Source organism: Rhipicephalus microplus, chromosome X, assembly GCF_043290135.1.
Source record: "Rhipicephalus microplus isolate Deutch F79 chromosome X, USDA_Rmic, whole genome shotgun sequence".
Taxonomy (NCBI): domain Eukaryota; kingdom Metazoa; phylum Arthropoda; class Arachnida; order Ixodida; family Ixodidae; genus Rhipicephalus; species Rhipicephalus microplus.
In genome coordinates this window covers 85,538,770-85,553,587 of record NC_134710.1, presented here as the reverse complement: position 1 = coordinate 85,553,587, position 14,818 = coordinate 85,538,770, and the positions used below count along the sequence as shown (strand labels likewise).

Genomic DNA, 14,818 nt, shown 5'->3' with positions numbered 1-14,818 from the left:
ACGCTGCTCGAAAAAGTTTTTTTTTTTATTTCTAGTAATAGAGACTTGAAAAGTTTGTTATTAGTATAGTTTTTCATGCAGATTTCAAATATGCAATCATTTTTTGTGTAGCTGCTATAATTATTGAGTTATGCCATAAACAATAGCAAAAAGTTACATTTTTTGCGGGCACTCTTTTATGTACTAAACTTTCAGTAAAAGCACTGTGTCTGATCTTATTTGACTCTTGGTAGATTGAAAAGTGCAAATATCTATATAGATATGTCACAGAAATATTGGAACCAAGAAAAAAAAAATTGTATTGAATGACTTATTATTTTCAATCTTCCTTGAAACAATAAGCTAATATTTTCACAACTAATATTAATAGGCATTGCAATTTAGAGTAGATATTTGCATTCTGCATGTGTTGAAGAATATGTGTGCCAAGTTTCGTTACTATACAATGAATATAAGTTTCTAAAAGGCTGCCCGGAAAACGTGAAACTGTCAGAAAAAATGAAAATGAGAAAAACAAGTTTGAAAGTTCGCAAAGTTGGCATTTATTAGGAAATCATTCTTTTTGCATCAAATTGGGGCACAATGAAAAGTACCTTGCCTTGAATGCACTGCAAGTGTCTAGAAGTCCCCTGCACCATAGCTTGGTCCTTCACGGCTCTTGCGGTCAGTGTCCTCAACACGAGCTCTCTTCGCTGTGTTGCGACGGTGTGCCCTCGCTTCTGCAGTTTGCTTTAGGTTCATCTTCCTGATGCGCATGACGTCACAGTGGTCACCATGTGTGGCCAGATCTTGTGAGGGGAGAATTCCAATGCCTTCGAGCACTTCTTCAAAGCCCCTGTGGCCTTTGTTGTACCAGAGTACAGCAAGAGCGGTGGCTGTCTCCACAGTTGTTCTGGAGGCGAACTTTGTTTTTGGACATAGCAGCCATATCTTGCTGTTCAGCGATTCGGCTGCATTCTGTGTCTTGCCATGAAGGCACCGAATAAGGAGTTTCTCCTCTGTAAGGCGCTTGTAGATAGGCATAATTGCCAATCCTTGAGCCTTCGTCAACAGTGGGGTGTGGCGTGGTGCAGGCTCCCCCAGTGCTTCCGCACGCTTGTGCTTGCACCACGAATTTGGTCCCGCGGGGCAAAAGTTGTGGCTACTGGCACCATCACTGGAGCAGCAATGAAAATACGATGCCCATATGGCAGTGTACATATTTCGGACACTGTCCTTGTTGCTCGTGATGGCGATCTTGTAATATGTTTGTAGTTTTATTATTGTCGCATCTTTCAGTTTTTCGCCTCGTGGCAGTGGCGTTGCCAATTTCCGTAGGGCAGTTCCCAAGCGCTTTGCAACGTGGTTCGTGCACTCTTCTTTGTCAATGGGGGTGTCACAGTATACATATGCCTCGCAGACTGCAGTGTAGGCCTTGCTGTCACCATCACTTAGGAAGCTGGTGAATCGCAGTGGAGTTTCATAAGACAAGGTCCTCTGCCATATATTGACAGCTGCCGCAGGTTCCATTGCATGGGATGAGCAGTCAGTGTTTTTTTGGCAAACTGGAAGATGAAAAGCTCGCCATATCTCTTCATCCTCCCCAAGGTCCCTGTGTATACTGCAAGCATGGCAGTAGTTCGAAAGAACTTCAAAATCGAGGCAGAGCCCTGTGTCCAGGGACACGACTGTGCCCACTCCATTGTGGCTTTTATGACCTCTTTTCTGCCAGGTGCCATCAAACATGACTGGCACATCTCTGCCGCCGACTGCGTCCTTCGTGATGTTTCGTGCCTGGTGCAAGTTTTTGCTCACTGCCGTCATCGCCGCACCATGGAGCTTCTTGCAAATGCCGTTGAATGTCTTGTGATGCATCGGGCTCGGAAGACCGAGAATCGCACAAAATCGTGAAAGTTGGTCGTGGCCTGCGCCTATAGCGCGTGCTGCCAGAACTGCCTTCACGTTTACAGCAAAGCTGTCACGCGAGCTGCCGCTGTCAAAACGAGCGCTCATTCCTTGGTCCCCGGCCGAAGCAGTACGTCTCGACGTGTGTGTGAACGAAAGTGCAGATTCAGGGCAATCAGAATTTTGACAGCACAGTTCGAGGAATGCCGAAAGTCCTTTGCGCTTTCCAGCTGCCTCTCGCACGCCGAGCTTCCGTTCGCGGCAGGTTGGGCATTGCGCACCCGCCACAAGTGCCGTCAGCGCATCGATTTCGCAAAGCAGCATGTTCGCAGTAGCAGCATCTACCGGTCTACGTTCACTCTCGAAGAATCCAATCTTCCTTTGGGATGCACTGACGAATTCCACGGCAGCGGCTATTTCACAACCACTGTCGCAGGGTTCGGTGACGGTGTTAGGCCTATCCGAAGTCGGAGCGTCGGGGCGTTGGTCGGGGGCGACATCGTCGTTCGCTGTCGCTTTGCGAAGCGTCTGACGCCGTTTCCCTCGATATTTGTGGCGAGTTCTGAACTTTCGATTATCTGAACTGCACTTCTTCGGGCTTGCCATGACGCAACAATGCAGAGAAACGCAGAAAAACTCGATCGCGACGTCCCAGGCTTCGTTCTTTTGCCGGAGAGATAGGAGGGGGAGGAGCGTGGAGCGCACCGCCGTCCAATGGCGGCCTCGCGCTGTGTGCCGCGATATTCAAAACGCGTGACGTACACGTTGTTTTTCTCGTTTTTTGTTTATTCTGCGTGAAAGCACGAGACTGGCTACTAGTGGATTATGAAGGATAAGGCCTTCGCAGCATGCGTGCACGATTGCAAATGGCGGCCAACGCGTCGTTTTCGCGACAGGACGACGCGAACTTCGCCGTTTTTCGCGACTTTCGCGCATTTCTCGCGTCACCGCTGCCCACTTGGAAGCATTTTTTGATAATTGCTCGTGCGAATTTCAGCTTGATATTTTCAGAAGTAATAGATTATAGTCCAAGGATGCCAATACAGCCGGAAAAAAAAAAAGCGAAAATTTTCCGGAAAACCGCGACTTTTCGACCCGCGTCTCCCCTTAAATTAACAAGAGTTTACTTTATATACTCTTTTTTATTTTCTCAATAGGTACGTTTATGTGCTACACAGAAGTGACCAATCTCGCTCACTTTTTTTTTTTTTTTCATGAGTACACATTGTGTCGAAACATAGCCATGGAGCAAAAACTCTACACTTCAGAATCGGCACCCAGATTTTAGTCCTTCTGGAGATAGGTATTTGTATGTTTCTCGAATCCTGATGAATTCCCATCAGAAACAACCCACTTATAAAACATGAGAAGGCCATCTTTCAAACAGCATTGTTAGTTGACATTTTCTTCTAACTGCCCCTTTTCTCTCTCTCATACTTTCTCGCTGTCCTGGTCTTTGAAGGGCTAATTTTGTGACTGTAGCCCGCTTTTAGAGGCGAGCTTGAGACTACTGCCCTACACCAATACGGAAGAAAAGATTTAGCCTGCGTTTAAACAGTAATTTCTAGAAAAGGGAAATACATAACTCACTTGATATTATTCACTATGTGTCATAGTTCACATATTACAGTCTCTCTGACAGCTTTGTTTTTATTTGTGTAGGGGTAGGAACAAATAAAATTAATACATTGACATTGCCTTTTATAATGGCACCTCATTAACCTCACAAACAGGGCATTAGCTTGAATATATCTGCATTGTTGTGGGCCATGATGGGAAAGAGGCTAAAAAGACTCAATTAAAATATTTCACATGATGTGTATTGTAAACAGGAGAAAAGGTTGGTCCACATATTAAAGAGTTATTTGAAGGTGCGCTGCCACGGCTTTTTTTAGCCTGTATACGACTATAGCATATGATTACAATGTTAGTATGAAGACATAGAATGAACACATCAGATGCTGATGTCCAAGAACACTCACCGCAAGGTCTGTATTGGGCCTTTTCTGTTTCATTTCAATGTTGACAATATTCTCCAGTGCCTTGTAGAACAATGTCTCTCCTAACTGCAGCCGTTTTCGAGCGAAGTCGATGTGGGCACTGCTACCTCTCTGGTCAGATGCAGGCTGACAATAAAGCAAAATTGTCAGATTAATGACATTATCAAAGTCACAAACGTCACACATGTCATTAGTTACCGTATTTTCTCGCATGTAACCTGCACCAAAAATTAAAAAAAAAAATCGCCTGAAAAGTTGAGGTTTGGATTATCTGCGAATAATACAGAAGCAGGGGTGGGCTTCATAGCAATGCATGGCCTGCTGCGCAGTCTGCATCACCATCGGCATTGTCTAGTGCAGAGCCAATAAAAGCCAACACCGGCCATAAACAGATTTCCTCCGTAGTGTGTTTATTCACTTTTTGCGTCCTTTGCTTTGGTCAACAGCATCACAACAGGGATTTGATAGCGTCTGTCTCCGAGCCAGGTGGGCCAGTTTGCACTGTTATCAGCCTTGTCTGGTGAGGCACCATGAGTGGGTCTTGATGACAATCTTTCACCGCAAAAAAAAAAAAAAAAAAAAAAAAAAAAAAAAAAAAAAAAAAAAAACGAGATTATAGCTGCTGTGGCAGAAATTGGCAACAGAGCTGCTGCAAGGAGGCACTACAGCAACGAGTTCTGCATTTGCGACTGGGGGGGGGGCTTATATCAAAAGTGCACGCAAAGAGCAGCGAGCATTTCGTGGTCCGAAGACTGGTGCATACCCGCGTTTTGAGACGCAGCTTGCCAAATTTATTGAGGAGTAGATGAGTTGTGGCCATGTTATATCAACAGAGATGACGCAAATGGAAGTGCTGAGGTTGGCCCGCAAGATGAACATTTCATGTGAGTTTCGTGCGAGCCGTGGATGGCTCCAGCGATATGTAGCCAGGCCAGGGGCGATTCCAGCCGACATAACGCCCAAGACCTTCAAAAAGTTCACCATCAGCAATTGCTTGGATGACACCGAAGACGATTGCGTCTTTGACAAAGCCTCGGATGGCAGCAGCGAGTCGAGCAATGATTAAAGGAACGGGAATCGGCCCCATCAACACTGCACCGATTGCTTCAAAATAAAATTCTTTTGTAAACGATATTGTTGTACTACTTCCCGAAACGTTTTCTTAACCTAAGCATGCGGGTTGTATGCGAGCATTTCTTCTTCTTTGTTCGGGGAGTTCAAAGTAAGGGGTGCGGGTTATATGCAAGAAAATATGGTAAGTTGGGTTCAATTGCACAAGAGAAACTAAGGCCTCAACCAACTACACAGTGAGGACATTCAGACAGTAAATGCCACATACACTGCAGTACTTAAAGGGACACTAAAGGCAAATATTAAGCCAACGTTCATTATTAAAGTAGCGATCCAGAAACTTCGCGGTGCTAGTTTTGTGCCAAGAAAGTGCTTATTTTGAAATGAAATCAAGTTTTAATGGTTTGCATCGCGGTAACGCACTGTCACCCATGCCTGAAAGCGGTCTATCAAATGTCACTGTTACCATGCCCAATGTTGCCCGCCTTTACTACACGGCCGCTGGCACCAGTAGCAGCAGAGCGAAAGTAGCGGGATCCACAGTAGCATCAACGGTCATTGAACAATTTTCTGCAATATCGGAGGCCATAATTCTGCTTGCTTGTTTCAACTGGGCTCTGCTAGATGGCATAACCAATTTTTCTAGCCCCCCCCCCCCCCCCCAAAGAGCTTTTTAACTACTCGCGCCATTCTCCATAGTAACACCAGGCGGTTCTTTTTTCTATAAATCAAACAACGTATAGGCAGCATCTTATTACGTCTCTTGATGCACGGAAAGTTTTTTATAGCAGCTAGTTTGATTACTATACTCTGTTTCAGAAGTTCTCTTCAGCACTGTGGAAGCTACAGGGCCCCTCAGCCAATCCACATGTATTAATAGGCACCATGTCATCTGCTCACCGTCTTCACAGCGTCTGCATGCAGATTGGTCTATACACTTTCATTGCACATAATATGACTGGTTTATTAACTTAAGTAATTATGAAATAAAATTAGGTAAATAATTAATTATTAACTTAAGTAATTAGTAAAACAAGCAACGACATTAAAAACTTGAAGCGTGAATTTGTTGCTCTGCTGAAGATCAGTAGACGCTCATGCTGGCGGATAACTCCACTTAGTGTCTGTTTCTCTCTGACGCTATTCGTGGCTATCGTATGACTGCCTATTCATCAACGCATTCCTTAGCGTCTCTCGCTACAACGCTTACTTTCTTTTTTGTTTCCACTGAAAGAGGATTTAACGCGCACGAAACGCTGTGTCAGGTTGCATGTCCATAAGAGATGCAGCGTTCTTGGTCTGGTGACACAGCCCAAGCACTGCCTCGGCGTGTTAGGCTTAGCAGTTGCGGCTAAGCTGGAAACAGATATCGTTAATAACAAGACGTGCCTGTTGCTTTATTCTCAGGGTGAGTTGAAATGAATCGATGGCTGATTCCAGGACTTATTTGTTGCTGTCAGTGCAGTGGGCGGTCACTTCTGCATGGGTTCTGCCATGTTGATTTGTAAACACAGCAGCGGTAACTGACACAAATAATTTAATGCGCATGAAATAGATGCAAAAAATTATATCACGTATTGACGTGTCGTAACACACACAGAACAAATGCCAATTCCAATCAACCCTGTCAATTTTATTGCACTTACTATATCTGGGACTATGTTTTGCTAAAAGCATGTGGCTTTCTTACACTGCATAGCTTTGGAAGTGCTGAACCACAGTGGTGAAAGAGTATAGTGATTATTAGTAGGCAGACAATCTCAAGTCATCGGGATCATTTTGAAAATGTTCCACTCGTGGGGCACATCATGTGATAAATTTAGCTTAATTTCTCAATAAGTAAGGCACTTCTGTAGATAATAATGCCATTTTAGATGTCATACATTGAGCTTTCACAATGACATAAATTTGTCCTTTGCCTTTAGTGTCCCTTTAGGAGGGAGGTGGCGTTGAAAAAAACTTTTTTTATTTGTTGACCTACGGCAATTACATTAGGCATGCATACTCATAAGTGTCTCAAATAGGAAAATATGCAGTTTCATCATAATACCTTCAGTAGTTATCAAGTTACATATAGCTACATGGTCCATTACATGGTCTGCTCGTGGAAAGCTTAGCGCTGTAACAAAACATGCCAGGAAGCTGCGAATGATGTTGATCTTTACTCAAAAGAAAGCTACAGGGTATGGCCCTCTCAGAATTCTTCAATAAGTTCTCTCTTTTTTTTTTTTTTAGAGGTCATCATAGCTGCCGACACACATTGTCAGAAATAGTGGCACGGACAAATCATCGTCCAGAAAAAAAAAACAGGGCCATAAAGCAGAAATTGAAGATTGCTGTATCCACAAGCAGTGTTCAGGGATTCAGAAAAAAAAAAACAATCAAAATCGGTCCAGTCATTCCCGTGCTATTCTTTCCACAAGCAATGCACGATGTCCAAAACACACTTGTGAGAAAAAGCCAGTCGAAGTTTTCGACAGGCCTTTTTCAATGAAATTTGTTTCTCGTTGGATATTGATGAAAATTGGCACAGACACTAAGAATGACCTCACAGTGCTTCCATAAAAATTTTGAAATGATACCACAAATACTTTATGAGAGACAAATTATTTCTTCATTGAATCATGTGAAGGGGCTGAGCATAATGTAAAAAAAAAAAACAGTATTGAGAAAGCTGCGTTTAAAGTTTCAACTTTTCTTCACGTCTCTAGGACACCTAAAAATTGTGATCTCAAGTTTGTCTCATGATATTTGACTTCTTTTCATGATTTACTCCTTTTCACGATTTACAAAGAACAAGTATGGATTTCAAGTATGGAGTTCCTTGTATGAAGGAGTAATGTGATAGGTATGACAGAAAATATTGTAATTGAATAAAACCATATACTGAAATTATTACACATATTTTTTGGGCTGAAGTTGTAATTAGTGTAATTAAGTACTTGATTACAAATATTCACTGAACTTTCCTTTATTTAGAGAGAGGTTTATTGCATCAGAAAAATGGATCACACCATCACGACCTATGCCTTCTTTCCAAATAACAAAGTTATGGGCAAAAGACTGGTGACACAAGAATTTTTAGCAGTATAATTAATGACGCGAAACGGGCATATTAAAATTCGTGCCCCTGATTCATACATGCTCTTTAGCAGCTCTAGCAGTGAAACACATCATCATACAGCCGGCCGCGGAAACTCTAATCTACAGCAATTCATTAACCTCGGAACATTCATAGACGTACGTGGCGATATCAAACACGGCTCCAAGCATGTTTGAATCGCATCACAAAAGCTTATTGACAGCACTCCATGTGACCGTGGGGTGCGGCGGCCGCGTGAACAGTGCAGCCGGCGCGTAAACGCGGCCGCCGGCGCGTAATGCACTTGCTGGCGGCGTTCGGCGACGATGCCCGAAATGTGCAACTACGATGACAAAAAATCGGCGCGCACTGCGCTTGGCATCGCATTTTCGAATGAGAACGCGTGAAACTGCTAGCTGCTGTTCCGAGCAATCCTTGGCAGTGGGGGGGGGGGGGGGGGGGGGGGGGGGGGACGAGCTTGACTGTGTTGTTCGCTGCCGATGCGTAAAATGCCCGTACGTGGTTCAGAGGAGCTAGCGAGTGATGTGCTTCATTCCTTGCGAAGAAGCACGTCGCTAAGAGTGCGCTAGCGCGTCGTTCCTGCCCGCAGTCTCGCTGTCAGCGAAGTTCGGGCTAAAGCCGACTCCAATGACACGCCGCGCTCGTAGACCGCGCGCCCGCTCGTAGTAACCTGATCGTGCATCCGGTGCGGCCACTCGTAGTAATCAGATCGTGCCGCCGCTTACAGCTTCATTGCTTGCGAAGAAGCACGTCGCCACGAATGCGCTAGCGCGTCGTTCCTGCCCGCAGTCTCGCTGTCGGCGGAGTTAGGGCTAAAGACGACTCCGATGACGCGCGGCGCTCGTAGACCGTGCGCCCGCTCGTAGTAACCTGATCGCGCATCCGCTTACTGCTCGTAACTAAAGCGTAATTATATCTTAAGTGATCATCAAGCCGTGAACACGTCCCGAAGTAGCGATTTTCGAGAGCCATGTCCTCGCGACGCACAAGCAGCAGACGACGATCTCCCGGAGCGAGCGTCGGGCCAATGGCGAGGCGAGCTGAGGCAACATGGCAACCACGGCCAATCAAGGGCCTCAAAACGACCTTCAAATATTTGCCTTTCGTGCGTTTGTTGTTGAAGGGAGGAGCCAGCTGAGGCGGGAAAGTTAAACACGGAGAAATGCTCTTTCCGATGAGCCCAAGAAGCCGGCTCCCGGCCCAAGCATCGCGAAGCTATAAATTTTTGAAAATCGCTGTTTTCTCGCCATTTCCAGAAAAAGTTTGTTTTGCTACCTAGGTGGGTGAAACGAATTTTCTTAAGCACTTCTGCGCGGTTTTCAGTAGATATTTTGGAACCAGATAAAAAAATGGGTTCCAGAAACTGAAAACTTGAGTTTCAAAAAATCAATTTTTTCGCCACTTTTTGCGATCCCAAAGCCGCGTCCCCCCTCAAAGGGGCCCAGCACCACTTTTTGAGCATGGTCAGAAAACGCTGCCAGCCGATAATCGAGGCTCCCGAAAATGCGAGAGTCAGACATTATAGCACTGTACACAGCCCGAAATTTGCCCTTTTTCTCAAAGTCAGCTAGAAATCGCTCTTTCTCTGCTCTCTACAACTGATGCCTTCTACCCTAATTTCTGCACCATATATCCAAGTTTGCCGCAGCCATCGGTCAATTTGCACATTGTGAGCTTCGTAGCTACAGTGGCCGTCGCGAAATGCTGCCACTTGACCGTGCACATGCTCACGATCAAATTGAGAGTAAGCCGCACATTTGAAGAAAAAAAGGAAAAGAAAGTGCTCAAGGTCATGGCGCATGCTGGCAAAAGGATGCATCTTGTCCCCGTCATCCCCCTTCTTTCACCAATACTTAATATTGCATTATAAGCCAGAAGGTCACTTTAAACGTTATTTCAGTAATCTGTCTAATCTAAACATGCATTTGCGTTTCTTCGTTTCCTGCTTTGTGAGTACCTTATTACCAACAATTATGCACCTCACAGTAAATGCCATGTGGCAAAGAAGTTCTTTTGAAGCAGAAGGATAATGCTCACGATGGGTTAGATATGTTTTTTGTGTTTTAACCCATTGACACTGCACATCATATTTTGTAAACATGAAGACAGACAAAAAACTTTGATAAAGTATTTAGGAACTAGTCACTGAGGGCCCTTGACTCACCACTGGCTAAGTTTTTTTTTAATTAGTCGAAGAATATTGTTTATTTTTTTACAACATGATACATACAAGTTTGAACATACACAACAAGCCCAAGAGGCCATAAAGCTAAAGGCTGCAAGGGAACCTCCTTTCTATCTTGTAATCACAACAAAACAATCCTTGAGTATTGAGACTACAAGGACTAGTATTTTGTACTATACAAAAACTGAAAAAGATTAGTGAATGGAACTTTCCAGTCGATAATAGAGAAGCAAGACTCTTTAATTTTCCAAATATAACTCGAAACTAATGGACAGCACCACATCAAACTCATCAACACCAATGAAGACAAATGTGTACACCTGCTTACCTGGGCGTATGCAGTACAGAAGGCATCCCCCATTGATTTCACAGTCTCCAACACAGTGGCTTCCAGAGAAGAATCAAGTGTGCTGAAAAAAAAAAGAAAAAAGAAGAGAGAGGTTCATAAATCAAGTACAGCTTGCACTTCACTTCCATAGAAGCCTCTAAATGAATGTGCAAGATTTACTTCATTTTTAGTGCATAAAAACCTCGGCAATCATGCGGTTAAAATAAACCGACAGCTGCCAGACAGACAAGTGGTGTTCAGCAACAGATCACTTTTGCCTACTGCAATATGCTCTGCCGATACATTGTAGCAATGCTTAAAAGGATTGAAGAGTAAAATGTTGAAAACTCTTCAATGCAGCACCGAAATGATATTTTCATCTTAACAGCCCAAAATTTCGCTCGACCTGTCAGTGTTCTACATCGATGCACTTCTACACAGTAGTAGAGAGCTTAATCTGAACTATGCAAGACCAAAAAAAAAAAAAAAAAAAAAGAAATTGTGAAGTGAAAGGAAGTCTCGATTGATCACAAAGTCACACAAGAATAGTTAGTATAGGCATTCCAGCACCAAAAGAACATCCATAATTTTACTAGCCGCTACGGAAACATCCCTCATAAAACAGAAGGAAGTCACAAGGAAACAAAAAGCATCTAAAATAATGTCCAAGCTAGAGCACCATATATGAACAAACCTAAATCAATATACACTGTTTCACTAGCTCGTACATGAAGCCTGGGAACAGAATTTGTCAGTAGCTTTACCACATGTTTCAGTGCTGCAAAAATATGTGCCCACAATGCATGCTTTGATGCAGGAATTTATTCAGTGCTTCCTCGACATTGAGCACTTCAAACATACCAATTTTGCCTTAAGGGGAGACTCTGGTGTTCTAAAAACTTTTTTTGTTTATTATCATATTCAAATGAAATATTCAGACAATGTATCTTTTAACCTGCTGTGAAGATATATGCAATCCATTTTCTTTTATCTCAAGTAGTTTTAGAGATATTGAATAAATAATGAATAGTCGGATCGCCCAATTATTCTGCAATTTAATCATTGAATATCCTAGAACACTTTATATGGACATAGTCTACAATAATCAAGGATCACAACTATACTATCACTGTAATTTTAGCTCTATTTTTATAAAAGTTATTGCCATATGTAATATAATGGTTGGGAACATGAGAATTTTCATGAGATTTATCAGCACAAAAAATTTTCTCTTCACTAAATATAAATTTTAGTAGTCTTATTGTGTATAGGAACTCGTAAGCTGTCAATTGCAACAAGAATCGTTGAAATCTGATCACTAGATCAAAAGATACTGTGGGCAACAGTATTATAGCACATAGGCAAAAAACTGATTTTGAGAAAACAAAAAAAAGTTTGAAGAACTGATATAACTAATTCTTGCCAAAAAAGCAACAGATGGGAGTCCTTTTTGCTCTAGAAGCCACCAGGCTTATAATCACCATCATTCTCTTTCACACGCCTCTTCTTCATGGCATTTTTGAAGTCTTCTGCTCTGGTATGCTTTTTGTCACATGCCGCTAGCCGCTGCTGGTCCTTTTCCAGACATCTTTCAACATCTGTGTTGCCTTGGTTCAAATGCAGCTCCTTCAAAATGGTCTCAGAAGCACGTTTCCAGCATAGAACCAAGCAACCGCCTCCACAACAGCAGTTTCGACTGTGAATAGCGAGGCGCGTTTGGTTTTCGGTACAAGCAACCAGATCACTGAATGGAGGCTCTCATTTGAGTTTTGCCTCTTTGGCAGTGCTCCAACAGCTTTTGATCTGAGAGGCGAGTGTACACTGGAAGGAGTGCTTCTGCAACATATTCCGGGAGATTGTACCGATGCTTAGGAGGAGCCTGCTGCCTTGCCACTGCCTTGTTGTGTGCACACCATGAGTCTTCTCCCTTTGGGCACCGTGAATGTTGTGGCTTTGCATGAGTAGAAGTCACATGATAATAAGTGGCAAGGACAGCATTCTCCATCTCATCGATGTTTCCCTGGTGTGCCTTGAGTGCCCAACCATAATAATTTGTAAGCTTCGTTACAAGCTCAGCAGTGAGCTTTCCTTTGCCACCGAGGCTTGGCCGACCTTCCCCCTTGCTCTTCTGCAGGAGGTGTCTCAGTGCAGCACCCGTCCTTTTATGTATATGATTTACGCAATTCTCCTTTTCGATAGCCACGAAGCCATACACTTGCTCCTCCTGAAGGCTGTTGAAAGCGCGGCTATCGCCATCGCACAACATCGTTGTGTAGCGGAACCCATGCTTTTCGAGGGACCGGCGAAATAAACTTTGGCAGCCTCCAGCTCCATCTGGCCAGGCTTGCTCGAAGAGTTTTTTGGCACTTGTGCCAAGCTCGGCACTCACTGTATCGAGGGTCATCGTCCTTGGGGCCATTCTCGCAACCAAACAGAAGTTCCAGAGAACTTTGAAGTCCAACACATCGCCCGAAAACAGTTCTATTACAGTTCCCACACAAATGTGCGACAAGTGGCCACGAGTGAGCCAAGTCCCGTCGAAGGAAACTGCGATATTGCCGGGGTTCCCGAAATTCAGTTCAGAATAGATGGCCTTCACAGCTGTTGCGCACTCACTCATAATACCCGCAAATGCGTTCATCGCGGCAGGGTTCATCCTGGTTTTGCCGTAGTCTTGGTACGTTTTGTTGTGCATTCCACGACGAGACACATTCAGGGCTGAAAAAATGTCGTTTAGGACGGTCTGCCCATTGTCCGTGCTCATAACTGCACGAGCCGCAAGCACATTTACTTCGAAAGGGTTGCAGGTGGCATTCCCCCCTGCTCTCGGCGAGCTCCATACGGCGCTGACATCTCCGCAGACGGCACAGTTCACCACTATTCTAACTGCCAATCCGTACTCACGGTCGCCCCGTGAAACATTCAATGGGCCAGAGCAGAATTCGCATTTCGCGCACCGAAGCAGTTGGTTCAGCAACGGTAGGCTTAGCAGCGTGAACTCGATGCCGGACCCCGCCGCTTCCGGGGAATCTCCGATAAGCGACTGCTTTCGGCGGGTAGCTGATAACGAAGACAACTTCTGTCGTTGCTTTTCCGCACGATGCTCAATCGCCACTTTTTCAGCTTCTGTCACAAAATGCGTATCGACGCGCGTTGTCCTCATGTCGTCGGCCACAGGCATCGCTTGTGCGGCTGCAGCTTCGGTGGATATCGTACACCTGCTGGCGCATGTCGCGGAGCTCGTCGCCCTCGATTCACTCGGTGCTGCTTCAGGTATCCGAGACCGACGCTTGCGTTTTTTGCCGTAGGTATGAACTGTCGCAAATTTGCGTCGCCCGCCAGCCATCGTCGCGTCCGAACAATTTGCGACAGGGAGTCGCGCATTCTTGCACACAGTCAGGCAGACGAAATTTTCGGTCGTCCAATTGGAGAGCAGGATTTGCCCCACGTGGTACAAGCGCGCCAATGCCGTGCGAGTATTCCCTCCTTTTCGGTGTCGTGTAGCCCCATAGTCACCAGACTTAGAGTTGTTTTCTCGCTAAAACCGGATTGCTGAAAAATTTAGCTTTCAAATGATTCCAAAATGGCCGCGCTGCGGCTAACGGTTACCGCAGACGACGGCATTGAATTTGCCCGTTGGGGGGGGGGGGGAGGGGGGGCGTTTTCGAGCGAGAGTGATCATGAAGATCTCTTTAGAACGCAATAGCAAAATAAATACTAATCGGAACGAGTTAATATTCCAGCAATAGATTCCTTTGCACGTCGAGATATTGAAAAAAAAATATTTTGAAAGGTTGATTTTTTTGGCAATTTTTCGCTCTAAAGGCCCGTGTCTCCCCTTAAAGTAGATAAGCCTAAATAGTGACAAGTGCGTAACGATGCTGCAAATAATCCCCTTGCCAAATAGCTCACCACCAAAAGCCTCTACCTAGGCTCCTTTGTTGAAACGCTTACAAATAAGTTCACAAATGTGTATGCTACGCTTCTGTACCACTATCTATATATATATATATATATCATCATCATCATCATCATCATCAGCCTGACTACGTCCACTGCAGGACAAAGGCCTCTCCCATGTTCCGCCAGTTAACCCGGTCCTGTGCTTGCTGCTGCCAATTTATACCCGCAAACTTCTTAATCTCATCTGCCCACCTAATCTTCTGTCTCCCCCTAACCCGCTTCCCTTCTCTGGGAATCCAGTCAGTTACCCTTAATGACCAGCGGTTATCCTGTCTACGCGCTAC

General features: G+C 44.5%; 1 protein-coding gene across 6 annotated transcripts in view; it reads right to left on the bottom strand.

The window, feature by feature from the left end:
* The window catches only part of LOC119176189 (retinoblastoma-like protein 2), a 154,650-nt gene that overhangs the window by 97,941 nt on the left and 41,891 nt on the right, over window positions 1–14,818 (bottom strand). For all 6 annotated transcript variants that reach the window (XM_037427351.2, XM_037427352.2, XM_037427354.2 and 3 more), the window contains exons 10-11: window positions 10,572–10,653; window positions 3,867–4,010 (exon numbers count right to left, since the gene is read on the bottom strand). In XM_037427351.2, coding sequence (XP_037283248.2) covers window positions 3,867–4,010; window positions 10,572–10,653 — 226 coding nt within the window. The remainder of the gene's footprint in view (window positions 1–3,866; window positions 4,011–10,571; window positions 10,654–14,818) is intronic.